This window comes from Lasioglossum baleicum, chromosome 12 (genome assembly GCF_051020765.1).
Source record: "Lasioglossum baleicum chromosome 12, iyLasBale1, whole genome shotgun sequence".
Classification (NCBI taxonomy): domain Eukaryota; kingdom Metazoa; phylum Arthropoda; class Insecta; order Hymenoptera; family Halictidae; genus Lasioglossum; species Lasioglossum baleicum.
In genome coordinates, this window is record NC_134940.1 from 7,764,202 (window position 1) to 7,785,337 (window position 21,136).

General features: G+C 44.8%; 1 protein-coding gene across 1 annotated transcript in view; it reads left to right on the forward strand.

Annotated features, from left to right (window-relative positions):
- Myc (bHLH transcription factor Myc) overlaps nt 1-19,083 on the forward strand; it is a 30,709-nt gene extending 11,626 nt beyond the window's left edge. Inside the window, exon 3 of the mRNA XM_076435826.1 lies at nt 9,702-19,083. Within this exon, the coding sequence (XP_076291941.1) occupies nt 9,702-10,330 (629 nt within the window). The 3' untranslated portion in view covers nt 10,331-19,083. The remainder of the gene's footprint in view (nt 1-9,701) is intronic.
- The last annotated feature ends 2,053 nt before the right edge of the window (nt 19,084-21,136 follow it).

Sequence of the window (21,136 nt, forward strand, 5' to 3'; positions counted from 1 at the left end):
CTGTACACGTGTGCGTCAAGTGTGGCGCCAACTGCAGTTGCTTAGCGCCTTTAATTACGTAAACGCCTTCGAGTGCACGGCGTTAACGTGAACGGCAAGCGTCGAGGGATTCCCGGTACGGAAAGAATGATTGTGTTTCCGGAGAACGATCGGACGAGTGCGGTTTGCGTTCCGATACGGTAATTGCTCGCCGGGTAAAATCCGCGGTGCGGTTTTAATTAATAGGTGACGCAGCGAACGCGGAAACTGCGGTCCTGCGAAAGGAGTCTGCGCAGCGTCGCGTTAGAAATCACCGGCCGGTCTATCGGAGCCGACAGAAATCTTCGTCGTCCCTGTAAACGCCGCGACGAAGGCCGAGCGAAGTCCTACTTACGCGCTCAGACGATGGAAAGTAACATATGCGGCTGCCATAACTCTTTTTCTGCTCCTTTTCAGACAGCCGATTTCGTAATTGAGCGGTCGTTCATGGAACTTCTCCGATCATTAAATTTACATATCATTCAAGCCGAAGAAATTCACGGTTTTTTTTATTCGGTTCCGATAACAGGTCCTGGTGTGTCGCTGACATTTAACTTTTTCTCCTAGCCTAGTCTCCGCTGGTCGGAAGGTTAACGATGTTTCATCGTTTCTATTTTCCTACGATTTTACCGCAGCGCTTGTTACGACGAGGTATGAGGACGCGTTCATACGACCCTGATCCCCGATGCATCCAACGAAGACACACCGGAGCTCGTCTTACGTCTGGATCTTTTTTTTCGCGGTATCCGCACGCAACCCCGCCCAGGTTATTTTTCCATCGATGGAGGAGGGAACAAGGTGTGAATTTCGTTCGTTCTATTCGTCATGCAAATTCTCCGGGTTCGAGCCTTCCAGGAAAATCCGTGTACGTTGGAACGCGGGCGGCTATGATGCTCATAAAAATGTATGCATCGTCGTCGTTTCGCCTGGTCTGGTGGTCTCCTCGCTTCATTCTGGAATTCAGTGGGTGCAGCAGATATGGGCAACCGGCCGAATATGCGTTTCGACTTCAGCGAATCGGCGAAAGCGAGGCTAGAAAAGCAGAAGCGTGGTCATCGGGTTTCCTAGAACTATTTTCACTTTGGGAACTGAAAGGAAAATGTCGCCAGCTCGCAATGACGCTCTAAATACGCTCTCATACTGTGTACTTTGATAGACAGATGCTGCCACGTACGATCCGAGACATTTCTTCCGAATGTCTTCTTTTTATTCGTCCCGGGCCAGTGTCCTATTATTAAATAAGCGGGTGACTGACACGGGTTGCATTCTAATAGAACTGCGACAGCGTTTCGCCGCGTACGTGTAACGGGGTCCTTCTGGTTATTGCAAAACAATTCAGTTTCGACGTATCGGCTCAGCACGCAGGTGGGCTTGGCATCTCTCGAAGGTATTAGTTAGTATTCTACGTAAGTATAAGGCTCTGCGATAGGCCGTTTTCTCGGTCTTTCTCTTTTCCTCGTTACGTTCTCTCCCCAGTGGGTCGGCGGCTCTCTTATCGGCCCGTCTATAATTATTGCCTTTCCTTCGGGAGCAAGTGGGCGCCTATTTTTACACGCAGGACCTCCGCAGTACGTATAAGCGCATCTCTGCCTGTGACGCAACCCATTCATTCATTCATTCATTAAGCTCAACTGCGTGGGAGAGTCTGCTGATAAGCATCGTGTTAGGTCATTCGCACACATCGAGAACGTTTATTTCTTTCTTCTTCCAGATCGATACTCCCATTTCTTTTTCAAACACGTTCGAAATTACGATGCCGCTTCGCGTCCGGATGATTTTTAACGATCTCGGCTGCTTTGTTTAAACGTTTCTCGACTAGCCGCGCGTGTAAAATACCTGGTCGACGAACCAGGATGCCTTGACTCTTGCACCAAGAATTAGGAGGTCGGACGTTGAAATGTCAAACTGGCAGAACCTGATTTGGGAATGTGGACCGGCATCGGCCGCCGCCGAAGGGAACCTTTTTTTTACGTGTCGCTCGTCGATTTTTTCCCTTTACCTTTTTTTGACCACTTACCTTTTTCTTCCATCTTCGAGGATTTTTTTTCTCTGTGACGGCAGTCGATTTCGAAAAGGTCAAGATTCGAACCTGTCGGATAATTAAACGATTCTAGGAACTCGATGAAACTTTGCTTAACATAAATCGAAGCTTATAGCCCCATTACATTACTTCACACATTCAATAATTTGGCATATTTGTGCGTTTTTCGCAATCGATCGAAACAAGTTAAAGGAACCGTTGAATCGTTCAAGACTGATTGAACGTCGAACTTTCCCCGCGAGAAGACGAAAACTATTCTTCAGCGTCGAAATGAAGTCGTACACCTTTAGAAAGGAGCATTCCGATGATCGATAGATCCTGGAAAAGAACCAGGAACGAATCCCGCATCGGCTAATTAGTGTCTGGAAATTGGGGGAAGGGAGAGGGATCCTGCGCGGGAGAGGGATAGTAGCACACGAACACAACGGCACGTATGCACACGAACAATTCACAAGTGCTCTTTCACGTTCCTCCCGCGCACCGTAGGCCCGCCAGGGCAGCAGCAGGCACTCCTTCCTTTCCTCGATCAGAGCGGCAGCCGGTCGTCCTTTCCTTCTTATTGCATTTCGTTCTCCCGAGGCGGCATGCCAGCCGCAGCTCTCTCGCCTGCTCCTTGGCGTCGATCGAACCAGAAGAAGAAGGAAAGGCTTAGCGCAGGGTAGACGGTGGAACGGAGAAGGAGAAAGGAAGAGAAAGGAAAGAGAAGGAAGAGAGAGAGAGAGAGAGATGGAGGCAAGAACCGGCGAGCGACTGGCATTTTCTCTGTGAGTCAATCGAGCAGAGAAAACACGGATGGCGGAGAGGAAGAAAGAAGAGAGAGATGGGTTTTCGCGTTCGTCTCGGTAACAGCGCCATCCACGGTGCATCGGTGAAGTCGATGTGACGATTCAACGTCGATGACGCGGTGCATCCCGTTCCGTGGGCGGATCTCGACGAGTGGGCCGAGCTTAATGGTGTCTGGTCACCGGGTCGTTTCCTGGCTACTATCCCCCAGATACGTCCGCCGTATTCCGTATCCCGCGTAGGTTGTTATCCAAGGTAGTATCTCGCGGCATGCTTTCCAAGTGCATCCGTATACTCACGCGAACACACGGCGGTACCGAGACGCGTAATTGGACTTCGCCGTCGGATAGGAACGCGTTATGGCCCGTGATTTTTGCCTAGCGACCCTCCTTTAACAGAACAGAGTCTAGTCGCCGATAGCTAGGAAAACTGGGCGTGGGTGGCTAGAGTTGTTAATCCTGTAACCTTTAAATCAGGGGTTGCTACCTCTCTAGACTATCGCCGGTGCACGCTGCTGGCAAATACAACGGAGCAACGAAGCTGATTTTTCGCTCCCCTAAAAGCAAATGTTCAAACAAGAGAAAATATCTCTTGCCGAAGAAGGACCAAGCTAGATGGATAGCTCCATCATCTTCGGTAAGATCGCGCGGCCGAGATGCCAGCTCTCGAGCACTTACGGGCTAAATGGATATCGAGAAAGCGATATAAGCGGGACGTGTAAAAACTTGGTTCGGCGGTTTCGCGGCCGTGCAAAAATCGCAGAAGCGGTCGGATAGGTTCGCGCGCGGATCGGCTCCCTTCCGCCGATGGTGTCCGCGATGATTTCGCGCGAGCGGGGGCATGCGTTCTTCCGTGACTTTCGAGCGGGCACGAGCGCATTTTGCACATCGTGCGGGCGCTCACTTTCGTAACTGGATTGGATGAGTCGCCCGTTAGTACGAAGCGTCAAGAGTCTTGAACACGACGAGATTTATGGCTTCGCCTTATATACGGATGTACATCGAGAGTGACCAGGAAGAGAAACGTGCCGTCACGTTCGCATATGTGGCTTAGTTAAAGGGATTGTCGTACCGAGCTACACTTTAAACCGTGAGAGACTGGGTCGGCTAGAATTCCGCGAAACTAATTGCCATGGCGCGACTTTGATAGAGCCGTAGGAGCGAGATAGATAAACTGTTACTTTGAACCGTTATTATCAATTCCCGATTTTCTGTGTCTAGAAGAAGGCGACGGTTTCATTGACGTCACGTTGTACATATCCACACTTCTAAACTGGCTCTCGGTATCTTCTTTGAAAGAGGGACACGTGGTCCGATAATCCATGAATGGCTATTTAGCGCAATCCTCGAGCGCAGAGTTCACGCGGGTTACTCGGATGATGACCACGCGCGAATTTCTCGCTGAGCTTTTACTCGGGGATTTTTCGTGTGTGTCCAACCCGTTATCTGACGAGCATGCATCATCGAACGTCTGGAGACCTACATATCAACCGTCGCTTAGTACACAGCTCGAGTATATCCTGAGCGTATCGAGCACAGCAATACGCGGCGGGGGCACAGTTGGCATTTTTCCTCCGGCAATCTTTTTTCCTCTAACTTGCGTTGATGATTGCAACCCGCTGATATCACGATCGCGCGAGCTGAATCGCGAAGTACACAGCGAGAACGCGTTTGCCAGTAACGTCGTTTGCTCACACCGCGCGAAAGCTATCTAACTTTCCCCACCGCCTATCGAGCGTAATGGAATTTTCACGCCCTTCCCAGCGTACAACTTGATTACCAAGTATCTCGTACGAACGTAACCCGTATTGTTCCCTTTCTTTTTATCGCGGCGACGGTAATTATTGTTCTCGTAACCAGATCGTACCTCTCGCCACGCGGTTCGGCTCTCTAAATTGTGCCAAACTGACTTTCGTCATTTCTGCCCGTTGGAACCCAGTTTCCGAATCGATACTCGTTGCCATTTATCTATCCACGGGATCGTAATATCTAACAATACGTTCACTTCTACGGCGAACCGGATTATGTACATGCGGAGTTCCAGCTTGGACTATGTCTTATCCTCATCCGGGGGGTCTGACCCGTGGTAAAATATCTGTTGCGTGCGTTGCAAAACACTTTTGAGAGTGAGCGTAGATGCAGTTGTAATTCGAAACGAATGGCGGGGAAGAAGTATTTAGTCTCTACATTTTTTCTGAGGTTCTTTCGATGAATGGGAATTTCATCTTTTTCTTCCTCAAGTAAAATAGAAAAATAAGATGTTGGAATATTAGCAATAATAATGCAATTGCCAGAGAGCAAAAATGAATTTCGTTGTCCATGAGAAACACTGCAGTTTCTCTATCTTAGAATAACAGACCAGATGTCGTCGGACCCATAGGCCTTATGTTTGTCGTGCCCAAGGGCCAGGGCAATAAACGAAGCCTTGGGCCTTTCCTTATTTCAAGTGGGCAACTGATTTTCTCTTTCGCTCCTGCCACATTCTTTTCGTTTTCCTCACTTCGAGTCCGCTAGCCGCCGAACTCTAAGATTCTCCAGCGTTTCCAGTCACTCAGATACCCATTCCCAACAAGAATTTATTTTCCTTCTTGTTTGAAGTCTAATACATAATTAGAATCGCGTGTGGTCTACAATAAGAGCAGTTCCCTAGAAACATCAATCGAGGACAGAGGACCTTCCTGTCGGGAACAGAAATCGAGCCGTGCAATCAGGCAGATAGGATTCGTTTGGGGGAAAAAATGGCGGGACTCTCATCCAACAAAGGTCTCCTTTCCCCCCAGTTCGGAACGTGTCTGGGGGCGAAGCGAGAGCGTTCGATATCATGAAAACTTGTGCCCCCTCTCCTCCCGACTACCTTGTCTCGCGGTCGCCTATCCCGACGAGAGAGGAGAGTCGATCGATTCGCGTCGACGTAGTACTATGGCCTGCTTACACGGAGAGCACTGACCCCCAAGGTCGTTCTTACGCGATTGCACGTGCTGCCGTGAATTCGCGCTACCCCTCGACTCCCCTCTCGTGAATATCACCCTTTTTTTCTCGTCGCGGTTTTCTTGACGCAGTTCGCTCGGTTAGGTCCATTCAGATCCTTCCATGTTTTTGACAGTGAGGTCTATGACACCGAGAAACCCGCTATTTTTGAGCTAGCCGGGTGAACGGTACCTTCAGCCTTCGTCAAATTAGCATTAGAGTTAGAACTCGAGATGTTAATGCATTTTCACATGTATTCTTAGCAAACGGAAAAATAAAGATGCACAGTCGAACAATTACAAAAGAATGCTGAGAACGAAGATCGGCATTCTAAAGAGGATTGATTTCATCCGATGAGTCAGCGCGAGCGGTTCACAACAATCCAGCGGACACTTTTTTGTCGGTATCGACTATAAGATAGCATTTCGTCGGCTCTCCTTTCCTCAGAGGTGCCGCTTGAAACTTTCCATTTGCCGCGCGCCGCCAGTTGCCATACTTGCTATGTGATCACGTTGGGCCGGCGACCTCTGCCGCGGCCACCTTGATCTAACCGCGACGGAGTTCCTGATGGCACATGCTCTCACTTCTCGCTTTCTTCGGGTCGGGTCGTGCCAATTTTTGCATGAAAAATAACCGTCGGCTTTTGCTCTCCTGTGCGTCTCAATTATTATTCACCGAGCTTATCATTGAACGAACACTCGATCACGGCCACAGTATCGGCTTCCGCGTTCTCGTTACGATTCGCGGCCGCTGCTTTTTTCTCTCTGATACATCGGTGAACCGTGTCCAATTAAGCATTCGATGGTACCGAGAGAGTTCTTACGCCAGCGGGTTTCTGGGATCGGTAGCTGCCGAGGACATTGCCATGAAATACGAGACACTTCCTTCCTGAGTACGTGGTGCACGGCCTCGCGCGGAACCGATCAAGAAGAACCCGGGGGGCGAGAAGAAAGAAACGCGAGAAAAAGGAAAACGGACTATATGAATCGAGGTGGAACCCCGAAAATAGTCGGCACGTGTGTCGTGGCTGTTAGAAACAGCGCTATTCCAGGAGGAAAAAAGAGAATAGAAATCCGTAGGGGAAGTGGTTTCGTGCCTTCGGCTTTTGGTTCCTCTAGCGCTAGCGCGTCGCCGCCGTCGGTTAGGTGGGTTTTAGTTATTTTTAGAAAGTTTCGCGCCTTTTCGCAGTTGTTCACCGGCGACCTGGCACACGTCCAGTTTCGGGAAGATTCGTGCGTCTAGTCGCCGCGCCGGCCGCCGCGCGCGATCAAACACGTGGAGAAGAGCGGCGGCGTTACACGCAGGAGATTGCATTTGTTGCCGCACACTTATGCGCAACGTATGCGGCGTGTCTCTCGCTCAGGTTCTTCCTCGTTCCTCGACTCTTTCCGCTTGGCCCCGTTACGGCGACTTTAAATGGAAGCAACTGAAACACGTGCGCCCGCGCGAGAGCTCATCCAATTAATATTCCCTTCTCTTTAAATCAATTACAAGCCAGCGTTTTGCCGCCTTTCGCCCCCGCGGACACGAGCAGATTTTCATTTCGAAAGATTGACATGTGAGCTCGAAGCACAGGCGTGATACATATTACCGTTTCGCCGATTTTTCGCTGCGATACCCGTCCATTCCGCGCAAATGAACGTTATTGGAAAGAGAAAGAAGCTTGTGTTTCTCAGTTTGCCGGGCATTCATTAAAAGTTCACGCTGCGGTTGCAGCGACTGGGCAAAGTGAAACCGGAAGGCGGACCAAGCTTTTTTGCACGCCGAGCGTGACGTGTTTCCGTGGTAATCCGACTAGGAATTTTTGTAATTTAAATAGAAACTTTCCAGCCGTTTTATAGGTGTATATAATTGTTGAAGCGGCCGATAAGAGCCAATAAATTTAATGAATCCGGGCGAATACATTTCGGTGTAATTTATTCCGGTTGCTGAAACTTTATATCGGCGATGTAATTAAATGTTCGCGCGAGACGTCGACTGTGGATTCGAGTCGCTTCGAACGAGGCGAAAATAATACTGGGAACTTGTTTTCAACGCCTGTTTACAAAGTTTAATATGTGATATTAAAACTTATTCTTTTTTTTACAATACATATTTTCTTTACGCGTCTAGTACAAGATAATTAACGATTACGTTTGAACGTAGCTGGAGCTCTTTTATAAGTGGTCGATAGCGATCTTGGTACTGCGGATGTTACAATAAGCGGTTCCGTCTTCTTAATTAAATGTTCGTGGGTTGTTTTAGAGTATCCATAAACCTGGTCACGATGAGTTCGCGTTGATCGAGGTCCTGTGTTGCTCGATCTCGTTGCGAGATAATGATAATAGTAGCGATTTTATTGTCTCGAAGTATCATGGGGATTAGTTTGATGAATTTACGGGGTCCGGTACAGTTAATCCCCGTGAGCGAATATAGTCGATACACGATCAAGTTCACCGATCGATCGATCGATGTATGTAATTGGTCCGGTGCCTGTTGGCGCGAAACACGTTACATCGACATTGAGCGATTGTATTTCGAATCTGTCCTTGAGAAAAGAGTTATGACCCGTATCCGTATGAGAGAGAGAGGAATCTGGACCAACCGGATTTCCACTGATTGTACCAGACACAGTGGATGACACAGTTTGCAGAAACGCCCACGGTATCGAATGTCAAACGCCTCTACGTTAGCCGGCAACCGAGGGATTTCGCTATTATAGTTATACCCTCTCGTACAATCTTTTTCCTCTTCCTCCTTTCGCCTCGCGTAATCGCGGCTGCAGACGAGGATCTTCAGATAAACGATACCGCGCATCCGGCATCCGTAATTTCGTTCACGCTCGCAACTGTTCGCATCATCCTCTTTTTTTCTGACTCTTTGAATTTCTTTTTTCACTGGAAGCACGGTGACACGATCTTTCCGGTGTTTGCGGACGGCCTTCACCCTGAACAGGGATCGTCACAGTTAAGACAGAGGCGTGCTTGTTCCGTCCCAACTAATTAGCAAGGTTTTACGGACGACCGTCGCTGCTAATAGCCTCTCGGCGGAGCTGACTGAGACTCGGAAGTATTTTAACTCGTTCAATGAAAATCACACACCGATAGCTCCTTTTTTTCATCTGCCGGTTTGCCAACGATGTTCGTCGAACAGAGAAGATTTCGAGAAGTCAGTTTGACTTTCGTATAAACGGTGTAGAAATACATTGTCTCTGTGGAACTTTTCTTTGTTGAGAAAGCTAATAGCAATCGATCGATCAGAAATAAACATATTGTAAATTGTATAACAGTTCTAATACGTTCGTGTCACTTCGTACACCATCACGCCCTTGAAGACGATTTCTCTTTTTCATTATCATAGCTTTCTCTGTTCGAAGTCTCTGTGCTAGCTCTCAGTCGTTCCTCGTTATCTCTCGCCAATCTCTTGTTAAGTTTTTGCATTTCAGCTGCCATTCGCAGCCTCATTTTCTTGAATTTTAACATATCTTTAGGAAGACATAATTCTTTCCGACCACACAGCGTTCAAATAATGTCTCGATAAATCCACAAATATTTTCAACGTTTTGTTCTCCGAACGTGATCCTTGGGTTCCAAGAGCTTCGCATTAGCAGTTAATAAAGAAATTAATTAGCATTATTAAAGAAATTAAATGAATTTTTATTTAACTACTGCTTCCCACAATCGATGCGGAATTTACAGTCTACTGACTGAATTCTTATGGTTTTGATTAAATCATACCTGTGTCCATCGCTATCAGATTGCGGACTTTACGCAAAATAAAAATAGTTTCCCTTTTTGAAACGACTCCCACCCATGTTTGCAATAAAATCCGCAGTCTGAACATTCTAGTACGTAACGTTTAATGTACCATGTCGGCGGGCTTCAATGTAATGGTTCGTTCTTTGCTGATTGCAGAAGAAGAAGAGATCGACGTGGTAACGTTCGAGAAACCGTGCAGACCCGCAGCGTTGCCGACGTACCCGAGCCCGGCGGACCAGCAGCACTTCCAGCTAACAGTGAACACGGCGTTCAAAGAAAAGGTTCCAGCGCCTAGACCGCGTGGTAGACCGCCATCGAATCCAGCGCGGAAGAGAACCGCGCAGCCGGAATACAAGCCAGTGAAACGGGCGCGTCAGAGGCCGTACCAGAGGAGAAACAAGGTAAGCCGATGTATGACAACGTCGTCGCTGTCTTCGTCGCCGACGCCGTCGCCACCGATGAAAATCGCCCCGCCAACGGCGTCGAGAAGTTCGTCGGACGATGAGCTGGACACGGAGAAGAGGAGTTTGCACAATAACATGGAGCGTCAGAGGCGGATAGAGCTGCGGAACGCGTTCGAGGAGCTGCGAGTGTTGGTGCCAGCGGTCGAGTCCAAGGAGAAGGCACCGAAAGTCGCGATCCTGAGGCAGGCAGCGGTGTACTGTGATATGTTGAACGAGATCGGTCAGATCACCGTGTCCAAGGTGACGGAGCTACGAAGGCGGCAGGAGAAGCTCCGAGCGAAGCTGAGCCAGCTGCGGAGGAGTCTCGCCATGACGCGTTAAAGGAGAAGAGACTCGGGCTGGTCGCGTATCAGATTCAGCCGAGCACAAAATACCCTATTACGGTACGTTCGAGTTTAATTTGTAAGAGGATCGGAAACAATCCCACTCGACTTCTGGAGAGACGAGAGATTTCGATGTCGCGCGTGGGAGACCGTCTCTTTCGTTGCAAACCGGCGGAAAGAAGGGCTTCATCGCGGCTTCGAGAGTTGCGATGAAGATCGTCCGAGACGGGGATCGCGAAATCGTCGTCCGGCGACGGCGGCACGGGTGTCATCGAGTTGCGTTCAAATCCGTTTGAACACAGAGAGGAGAGACCACGCAGGGGGCCGAGTTTCGTTCACCGCGAAGAGGAAGAACCGGAATATCAATCGAACACATCGAGCAGAGAATACACTAAAGAATTGGTGCCAAATATTAGGGAATGATCGAAGAGACCGACAAGTACACACCCAGGACACATACATACATACGTACACAGAGCTTTTGAGATGATTTATATTTGTAAAGGATTCTCTCGAAACGAGACAGACTGCGAGACAGAGAGGAGCAGGTAGAGACGGAGCGAGTTTGGTTGGATGGGATAGGGATCACGGAGGTATTAAGTAAGGACGCAAGACTGAGTTCAGCTTAGCATAGAGGACACGCGGAGACACGCTGTTACGAGACGTTTCGAACTTCTCTGCCGAGGGTTTTGTTTTTTCGTTAGGACGCGCGGTAAAATGCACACTACATGAAAAGAGGAAGGAAGGAAGTACGTGCGTGGATCACGTTGAATATATAAAGTCAATTCTATTTTTATTATTCGAATTCTCGATCAGTGTCGTCTTATCGCGTAGATTATCGACTAAGACCGGTTCCGGAGCAGCTTGGGAACGCGGCGTCTGCATATATTTTCGAGAAAATATATTACAAGGAAATGAAACGATATTCAAAGTATTTGAGATCGAGACGAGCACGTAATGAATCACTGTTTCTCGTCGTTTTTGTCCGCGTCGCACGTTCCTAACGTTGAAAATCGAAAAACAAAGGGAAAGAGTGACGCGCGTTATTTGTAAAGGATCTAGAATTCGAGGAACGTGTCGGAAACGATTCGGGATGAACCTGAGTGATGCTCGAACAACACGAGAGACACCGTGTTATCATTGAACCATTCAATTCTCATTTCTCTTGAATATCGTCCGAAGCGATGATAAATCATATGCGCGAGAGGAAACGTACGGAAAGCTTATCGGAATTTGTTTTAGCGTTGACATCACCGGTTTCCAACCGACTGGTCTTAGAGCGTATTTTACAGCTGAACCGGTTGTAGGTGTATCTTTTCTTTTGGGACAGAAAAGCAGAAAAGCACATGTAAACTTCGTCGATTCTTTTTCCAAAACTCGTACCGGCGCAGCAACGACCGGGGAAGAAGTTGCTCGAGAAAATTTCCTTTGATATCGAAACGCTTCGAGAGAACTGGAAGAGTCGGTCGTGCTGGTGCACGCGACAGGTTGCTCGGTTCTAATCGCCGTTAATTATGGCGAAGGGGAGGGACGGTCGCTTTTCAAATGAGAGTCCTTTAACGAGCGAGTTTTGGCGATCGAATCGTCGATACGCGCGGCCCCGTACACGATAGTTTATAGTCTTCGCAGCTGTACACGAAATTCACCAAGATCATCGACAAAAACTGTTGATTCCTCGATCGCGGATTCAGAGTCCCGAAGGCTACGATGTTGCGTTTCATTATGCCATTTCGTGCGAAACTACAGAGCTAAAGCTGACTGCGGCGACTAGGTAGCCAATCTGCTATCGAGTTCGCGGATTGTTTTACCCGTGAAATCGTTGTCCCTAAATAGTAATTGTTTGCCGGTCGATTAAAATGATCGCTGTGCGATCTGGAAGTTCCGATATATAGCGCCTTCAATGACATGATCCGATGCATCTGGTTGTGGCTGTATCCTGAGAGAGTTTTTGCGAGTAGGTGAGAGCGAATGAGTCACACGAGCGTGTAGGTAGGAGTAGTCTACATTCAGCACACTGGGACATACTATAGCACAGACACACATAATACAGACACACATATACTGAGAATTTTGTTCGCGTACCTTTGAACCCAACTTCCGTGTGTAGTCCTTTCCCCCCCCCTCCCCCGATTGTTTTCCGCTAGGGGGGAGGGCATAGTTCAATTATCGAATCGAAGTCGTCTCTGTTCTCTTCCTGTCTTCTCTTCTTTCCTCCTCCAGCTTTTTTATCTTCCTAATCCGGCGACGCCGCTACACGAACATGGCCGACACACGTGATAACCAGGTACTTTTACATCCCCTTTTTACGCCTCCGTTTCATTCCTTCATTTTCACGATAATTCGATCGGGTGCGATAGGCAAATTTCGATTGGAACAGCCTTCGCAGCGGATCGGTAGCTTTGTTATATTAATTATTGAAAATTCTAGTGTTTCACTAGCTTACAGACTGCCTCACCGATCTCAATGCCTTGTGTCTCTTGTGTCCAGCATTTCCTATTATAATATGTGACTACCACTGATCTTTGGCTTAAAACATAATGTTTTATTATAGAAATTCTAGTAAGCAGAAGTATAATTACACTGGACAAGTGTATTCGCAATTACTAGAGATTGGAAAATCGAGTATTAGAGTAGTATCAAAGGTTCAGCTCTATAAAGAACACGTTCTTTATGAACTCCATGCGCAGACCTAACTCAGACGGATTCGTGTTACCGTTTTTCTATTTGCACAATTCCACTTCCTGACAGAGTTTTCCTCCACGCATGAGGCACACGGATGGGTCTGGATTAGGTGGAGTGTATGGTAATCGTACATCTCACGGTACACGTTTCTCGAATAACAATATCGGAGATGTAGATTGCGAAAGACCTTGACGAATATTTGTATCAAGCGGTGGTTACGAGCAAAAGTGCTCGGGACGTTGACCCACAAGGTCATCGGAGTCGGCGAGGTGGTCCTTAACCCGTGAGATTCCGAAAATTGTTTCGCAAGAGGGAATAAGACGGAGCGTGTTGTCGGAAGTTAGAAAGGGATTGAGCGATATTTTTAGAGTTCGTTTCGACAAGGTTCAGCGCTCACGGGCGGGATTCGGTATCGCGCCTCTCCCCCTCCACACAAACACACACACACACACACACGTTCACGGAAAAAGTTCACTACGATTTATTTTTTAATTTGTTCGTCACGGTGCTCGTAAAGTTAACGAAGTAATGAAAAATGAAGGAAACGGAGAAACGGCAACGCAGTTTTTACAATAGAGAAGAAAAAATTGTCTCTGCGCGAGGTCGATAGAGACTCAGCTACGCTTTTAAATGTATATAAATAATGTACATATTATATTATATAGGTTTATATCTACATATACACACGCATACGTAACGATACAAGCATATATACATATATATTAAAAAAAAATTATATATACCAAGACGCGCGTGCGTGCGAGAGAGAATGCGACGATCGAGAAAAAGACGAGAGAGAACGCGACAAAGAATAATGCTACTAATTATTGACTTTAACTATATTATTATTATTATTATTATTATTATCATTAATATTTCTTATTATCACCATTATAACTATTATTATTATTATTATTATTATTATTGTTACGAGTTTTAGTTACGAGTTTTTTTTCTAGCATTTCGTTGCAAACAAAATGATGATTCTTAATAATTTTATCAGGGCAAACCAATCGTTTGAGTGTGAACGATTGCAGCGCGATTATTCACTAAGGTTTAAAAAAAAATCAATGATAAGAGAGTATATTACGATAGGGATTATATATATATTATATTATTATAAATATATAAATATATATATATATATTATATACATACAATACATGTATCTACGTATACTGTAACGAAACGGACGCGTATGTAAACAAAAAATGAAGAGAGAGAGAGAGAGAGAGATAACGTTCGTCGCAGCCGACCACTGAAAATCTGTTTATCGATGAATAATAGACGCGAGCGAGTGCAGTGCTCTCGCGCGGAAAGGGAATACGATGAAAAGAAAAGGCAAAATAATGTGTTCATTATATTTGTAGGTAACAGTATTCGTTTATATACATACTTTTTACGGTCTACCGAGAGATAGAGAGAGAGAAAATGGAAATAGAGAAAATCGGAAGGTGGAGCCTTCCGGGAGACAAACATTTTCACACCGATAGACACATACGCGCGTGAAATACATACACATACATACATATATATATATATACTATACAGAAACGACACACGCTATAGACTTACAGATATTATAAAATATTATAGCTTAACTAACGCATCGGTATACGGATACCGAGAGAGGGCCGTTAGGGAAATACGCTGAACAACGCCGTGCGAGAATTAAAGAGGGATCGGTAAGTCGGATCAGGGGAAAGAACAGATTGACCGGCGTGGTACGCGCACGAAATGCAAACGCGAGAGTACACGTCGGGCTTGGGAATCGGCGCGATCGAAAACGTGTACACGTGCTTCCGGAAACAATGTCTGTGAAAAATGTATTTAGTGATTCGAGTCGAGAAACGCGTCCACGATTACCCCCGCAGACACACGTTAAATAAATATATAGAAATATATTGCACATACACACACACACACATGCAGACATGTACACGCGCGCGCGCCTGCCACACACGGGTACAGGTTAATTAAAGACTTAATCGACGACATGACGAAACCTGAATCGTAACCCAAGTGCTTGAAATTTATATAGGTACATATATAATCGCAGCGCGTAATAATATGCAGTTCAGAACACGTTCCAGGGTGAATACGTTCGGTGAGGGGTGAGTTAAATCGCGGAGACACGTTCAGAAAGTTCGTTAGCCGAGCAGCTTTTGGAAGCCATTGTCGCGGATTTGTTCTTTCTCTCTTTTTCAATCGGTCGATTTAGCTCTCGGCCGTCTTGAAAATCGGTCGAAAACAAAGACGGCCGGGATAACGGATATTTTCCAGGGGATATTGTTGCAGTGAACGACGACTTCCGTTTTGTTTCGATATCGGACGACTTTACGACTCCGGAGTCGGTCACTTCGCAACCGGAAACGCACTGCCGTCTTGCACGCATTCGCACGCTTGCTGGGGATTTGTTAGAATATTACCGAAGCTTTAATCATTTTTTTTACCGAAGGTGATATCTTTCGAACTACAGAGAGAATCTGTCTGTGTGCTCAATATTATCGAACCGATCTTGCTACACGCGATTAAATTGAACGTTCTTTTCAACCGTCTCTCGAATGTTTATTACCGATCTTGATGTGACAGAGATCCGTAAGACTTAGGATTTAAATGGCATCCACATGTACCTGAATACATTTTTTTTTTTTGTTAGTGTAATGGTTAGAAACTTAGCAGAGGTTACATAATATTGATTCACTACCATTAGACTGCGTGCTTTATGCTTTTGACGCTGAAGATGGAGTTTAAACGGAGTACTGTTCCTTAGCTTTTTTTTTCTTTTTTAAAATAAGTGGTTGCATAAATATTCGCAGTCTATCACCTTATTTTCGAGAACAAGGTTCCAATACGTGTGGTCGGCAGTGCACGTTTTTGCATCGAGCTGGAGTCCGGAGTTCGGGGCAGTTGAAAACAATTTCTGAGTTTAGCGGAAAGCTCGGTATCAATTGTCGAATAGAGTTTCGTTTGAAAGAGACACGGCTTAGCGGTTCACCGGTAGCGATATCGAGCACTGAACGATACACAAATGCCTTACACATATTAACCACAGTAGAGTTTCGGCCGACGTTCTTAACGTCCGCGATCCTAGGTGTGTAGCTCCCGTTATATTTTTGACACATTTTTTATACGTTAACCTCGCGGTCGCTAAAGGATATTTAAAAAAGGAAACGGACGAATCATTTACTCACGGAAATAATAAAAAGCGCGTATGTTAAAGAAGAAAAATAACACAGTAAATGAAACGAAAAGACTAAGTGAACTCGAGAAGAAAATAGTTAAACAAAAAAAAAAAAGAAATAAGGAAAACGAGAAAGAAGGGTTTTATAGACGAATAAAAAAGTAAAATCGGAATACCGACGCTGCTGTTTGTCGTCGTCGGGCTATTAACGCAGAAGAACATTGTTCATATACTCAGGATAATAAGAGACGCCTTAATTTTTAATCTGGAATTCGGTCTCCGAGAATTACGGGAATATCCTCGCGTACAACGACTGTATTTATGTACATAAGGTAACCACTCGAGGGAAACAGATGAAATAGGTTTACGGATAATATACAAGAATCTTGTTTCTCTTCCTCTCCGCGTTGAAAAATAGAAATGCAAGAAAATTCGATCGGGGCACACGCGTCTGCTCGCGAACGCGCGTGTTTGCCGTCCGATCGATGAAAGAAAGGAAGAAAGGGAATTTTTTAAAGAAAAGGGATGATGATATATCGGCCACGATTTCGAAGTTCTTCCGCGTTCAACGAAGACCAGAGATTCGTTAGTCGATGTGACGATTATAAAAAAAGGGAACTCGACGATATATTATATATATACGTATATAAATATACATATATATATTGTATTATATATAATATACATACCTCGCAATAGATTTCGCCTTTTTAAAGACGTTAGACTTCCCTTCACGCTAATGAATCGATCATTTCGTTCGTTTAGCCGCTTCTTTTCTTCACTTGCTCGCGTGTCCGATCTGTGAGTTCTCTATATCGTGCCAAATCATGAGGGAAGGGAAGGTCGACTGAGAGAGAGGAACCCATAGTTACGGATTTAGTCGAGCATTAATTTAGGATCGATTAGTCGAAAAAATGCGACTCGCTTTTATTTATCTGAACACACGCAAAACACACGTACACACACACACACACATACATAGCTCAAAGGGATACCTTTTGAGCATGCATTTTTCCCCCTCTATCCCTCCTCCCCTGCCACTTCTTATTTTGTTTTTCCTTTTAGTCCGATCCTCCTTTCCCACATCTTTATATATAAATATCTTTTTCGTTTTATTTTGTTTCTCCTTACAAAATTGACTGGAATTTCTAGGTCTTCTCTCGACAAAGACATTTCTTCGAAAAATAATTGCTCAGAGAAAGAGTAACCCTCGCTGATGGATCGTGGGAACGTATTTTTTTTTTCTTCTATCTTTTTGTTTTTCGTTTTCTTCGTCTCCAATTGTTTTTGTGCCTTGGTCGTGTCTGTGCCCGGGCCCGTTCGTTCGCGTGACGCTTTTTACCTTGGCGAATTCGAGTTCGGGAACGGTAACCCGCTGCGTGCGCGTTATTTGAGGCTTCGGGACACGGAGAATTATTTCCCTCTGTTCCCGTTCTTATGTGTTAAGGATGCATGTACCGGGGCGCACACGCGCGCATACATACGCATGCTATGTATACTAAAAGAGTACGTGAAAAAGTGAAAACGTTACTGATGGTTGTACACAGGACTTTGTAATTTCCGCGCTTTGTTAATTTATCGCGCGTGTACGCGGGGCGACCAGGTTCATCGTTTCGGGCATTGGCAAGAAGCTCTTGCAAAGAAAAACGAGAAAATTCCTAATTCTCGAGATATGTATCGTAAATCCTATAAGATAATGCGGAAAACAGCGAAATTGAAAAAAAAGAGTAACGATACAAGCGATTAGAATTTTTAAGATTATATTGCGAATTGTATTAAACGCAGACTCGTGCGGACGATAATAATAATAATATTGCGAGAAAAACGCATTCCCTCGATCTGTCAGCGATTTTGAAGAGTGCAAATGTACCTGTTAGCTACATAGACGTTAAAAATAATCATAGTTACTGTATGGACAGAGAGAAAGGGAGAGAGCGAGAGAGAATGCGCCGTGCGAAAGTGTGAGTGATTGTGCGACGATGATAGATAAGGGGGGAGTGGTTGTGTGCGATTTATAAAAATGATGGCACCTTTGTAAACGACGTGTACACGTCGACGTAGCTTTAGTTTAGGAAAGGGCACGGCAATTACTATAATACTGTTAATCATTAACGGAATCGACTCGAAGCGCCGCGTGAGATTCGCTCGAAAGAATTATTATTGTCTACGAAGAAAATATATTGTTTTCGTTTTGTTACTTTCGTGGTGTCATTTTCCTTAGTTTCCTGTTCGAGGATGGATCCGGATCCGATGGATCATCGGTGATCCGTTTTCATTGTTGCTAAGTTTAGCGAATCTCGCGTCACGGGCCTTCACACTTCTTTTTTTGTAAACTTTTGCGTGTGCGTACGAGGAACGTGCCCCCTCCCCCCGTATTACAAATTGCGGACAAACGATTTTTTTTGCAAGATCCATTTTTTTTGTTCTGTTTTGTTTTCGATTTACGATGTGGCCGGCGAGAGAGAGAGAGAGAGAGAGAGAGAGAGAGAGAGAGAGAGAGAGAGAGAGAGAGAGAGAGAGAGAGAGAGAGAGAGAGAGAGAGAGAGAGAGAGAGAGAATTGATCACACGATTTTTTCCGATTTTGCAATGCACGCGTAAACAATGCCACGAAAAAACGACGACTACACACGGTATGCGAGAAAAAAACCACGAACATTGATAACAAAAGAGAGCGTGAGAGTTTTGTGTGTGTGTGTGTGTGTGTGTGTGAGTAAGCGAGAGAGAGAAAAAGAAAGAATGCGAGAATGATGGAAAAGTGAGACTGAAAGATTCAGAAACCGAGAGTTTTATACATGTACATAAATAAATATAGTTAGCTATAAGAAACCGTGTACAGTTGTACCAGACCTTTGATGCTAGTTTAGTCCGTAAGTGAAAAATGAAGTTTAAGGAATGCGTAGTGGATCCGTTTTTTCAAGGGTTGGGGAGGGGAGGATTCTTGACGAGAATACTTAATCGTAACATTAGGTTTTTTATTCAGAGCAAAACAATATTTTTTATTTATCCCTTTATTTTTATATGACGTTGCGACTGGAAATGAAAAACGAAGAAAAAAGAGAAAACACGTTTGTATGATGTAGCTTGGTGGGCGAGATTGAGGAAGGGGGGGGGGAGAAAGAGAGAGGAGAGTGCAAGAGACCGTGTAAAAGGAAACGCGAGAGTGACCGATAGAGAGCTTAATTAAGTGGATGACCGATAGTTAATCAGAGCCACACAACGAAAATGACTCTTATACGAGGGTAGCAGCAGGGAGTGCGGGGAAGGGTCGTGTCCAATCGCGATATGGAAGTTGTAATGAAAAAAAAATGCAAATGGGGATGAAATTCGGAGGTCCCCGACACGTAACAGGTTTTTGAACTGCGATATTCACATGTTATACTATATTATATATTATATATTATATACAAATAGACCGATAGAATCTCTTATTTTTACAAGAAAACCAGACTCCCGAAAAAATTAAAAAAAGAAAAGAAAGAGTATGAAGAAATATTAAAAACGACGCTCGCGCGTCGGCGGGTGACAGAGAAGACACGTTAGAAATGTTTTTTCGTCCTCCTTCGCCTGACTTTCAACGCTGTTCTTTATAAGTTTGAACGTTATTCCTTGCTACTGTTACTATAGTTACTCTCCGCTTTGAAACACGTCGGGAGACGTTCGAAAACATGTCCCCCGAATCACCCTAATCGTGCGCTTTAAGTTCGACAGTCTGAAAAACACGTATTCTCACTATTTTAGGAATTTGTAAATCTCAAAAGCAACGATCCTCGACAGATAAATCAATGTTATCTATCATTAAGGTAATAAGCTTATTTTCGTTGTTTTTGTAAGGCTTGTCTTACCAATATCGAATAGCGATTACTAGACTGCAGATCTTTATGGAAAATAAAAATATTCTTGATGACTTTGTTACATTGAAAACAACGTTACAGTATTCTTAAATTTTTCCAATCTATTACTGTTTCATATTTCACCTAATCAAAGATCCGCAGTCTAGTGATTACATTAGCTCCTCGCTGCTTATTTTTCCATTGTAAGCCCACGAAAAGTCTGATAAAGTGTTCCAAGACATTATGTTCCGTCAGATCATCCCTCTATCGTTGTCGATTACTTTCAGTTAGATCATGAACTCGCGCGTACATTTTGCACACTCTTTCATCGATCATATTGACAAGTTTCGAGGCAGAGAACACTTCTTTTATTTTTTACAATTCAGAATCAATGGTCTCGAGACATTTACGTGTAAAAAACTGATGACTCCTGGCTGCCAATAATTGTTCTCCTTACCCCCTTAAGCGACATCATGATAAACGTTACGTGGAAATGCTGCTACACTGCCTTCATAAACGATTCGTTTTCACCTGTTTTATTTTTATCAAGTCAGCGTTCCCCTAACCACGAAAATTCAGCCGACCTGAAAATTCGAACTTTAATCAAAGTATGTTGATGCAAGTGTGCGAGCAACAATTTTTCAGCAGAACGCCACTTCGAGAGGATGAACTTTGAGAGCTTCAGTTTTCCGCGGCATTTTCGTTTTACGATTATAACTTTTTTGTAATGGCACACGGGGTAGAGCTAAACTTTGAATGTACGAATTGTTCACCCTCTTTTACGCTCTGTCGCTGTATTTTGCGAAAAATGTATCCACGACGCGAAACTTTTAACAAATTTTATAATTGTATCTCATAGAAATGTTAAATGGTAAGAGCTAGGGAACGATTGTTACACACGAAAAATTTATCATTTTCACCGATCTACCGAAATACTAAAAAGAATATAATTTTTTTTTTATACCTTATTTGAAATAAACAATTATTTACCGTTACACGCATACTTCCACATCTTTTATTTCATTTCTGCTTTTTCTAACACACACACGCACACAAGACTTTGTTTTGCACGAAAATTATCACGTTGTAGCATTTCTTATAATATGA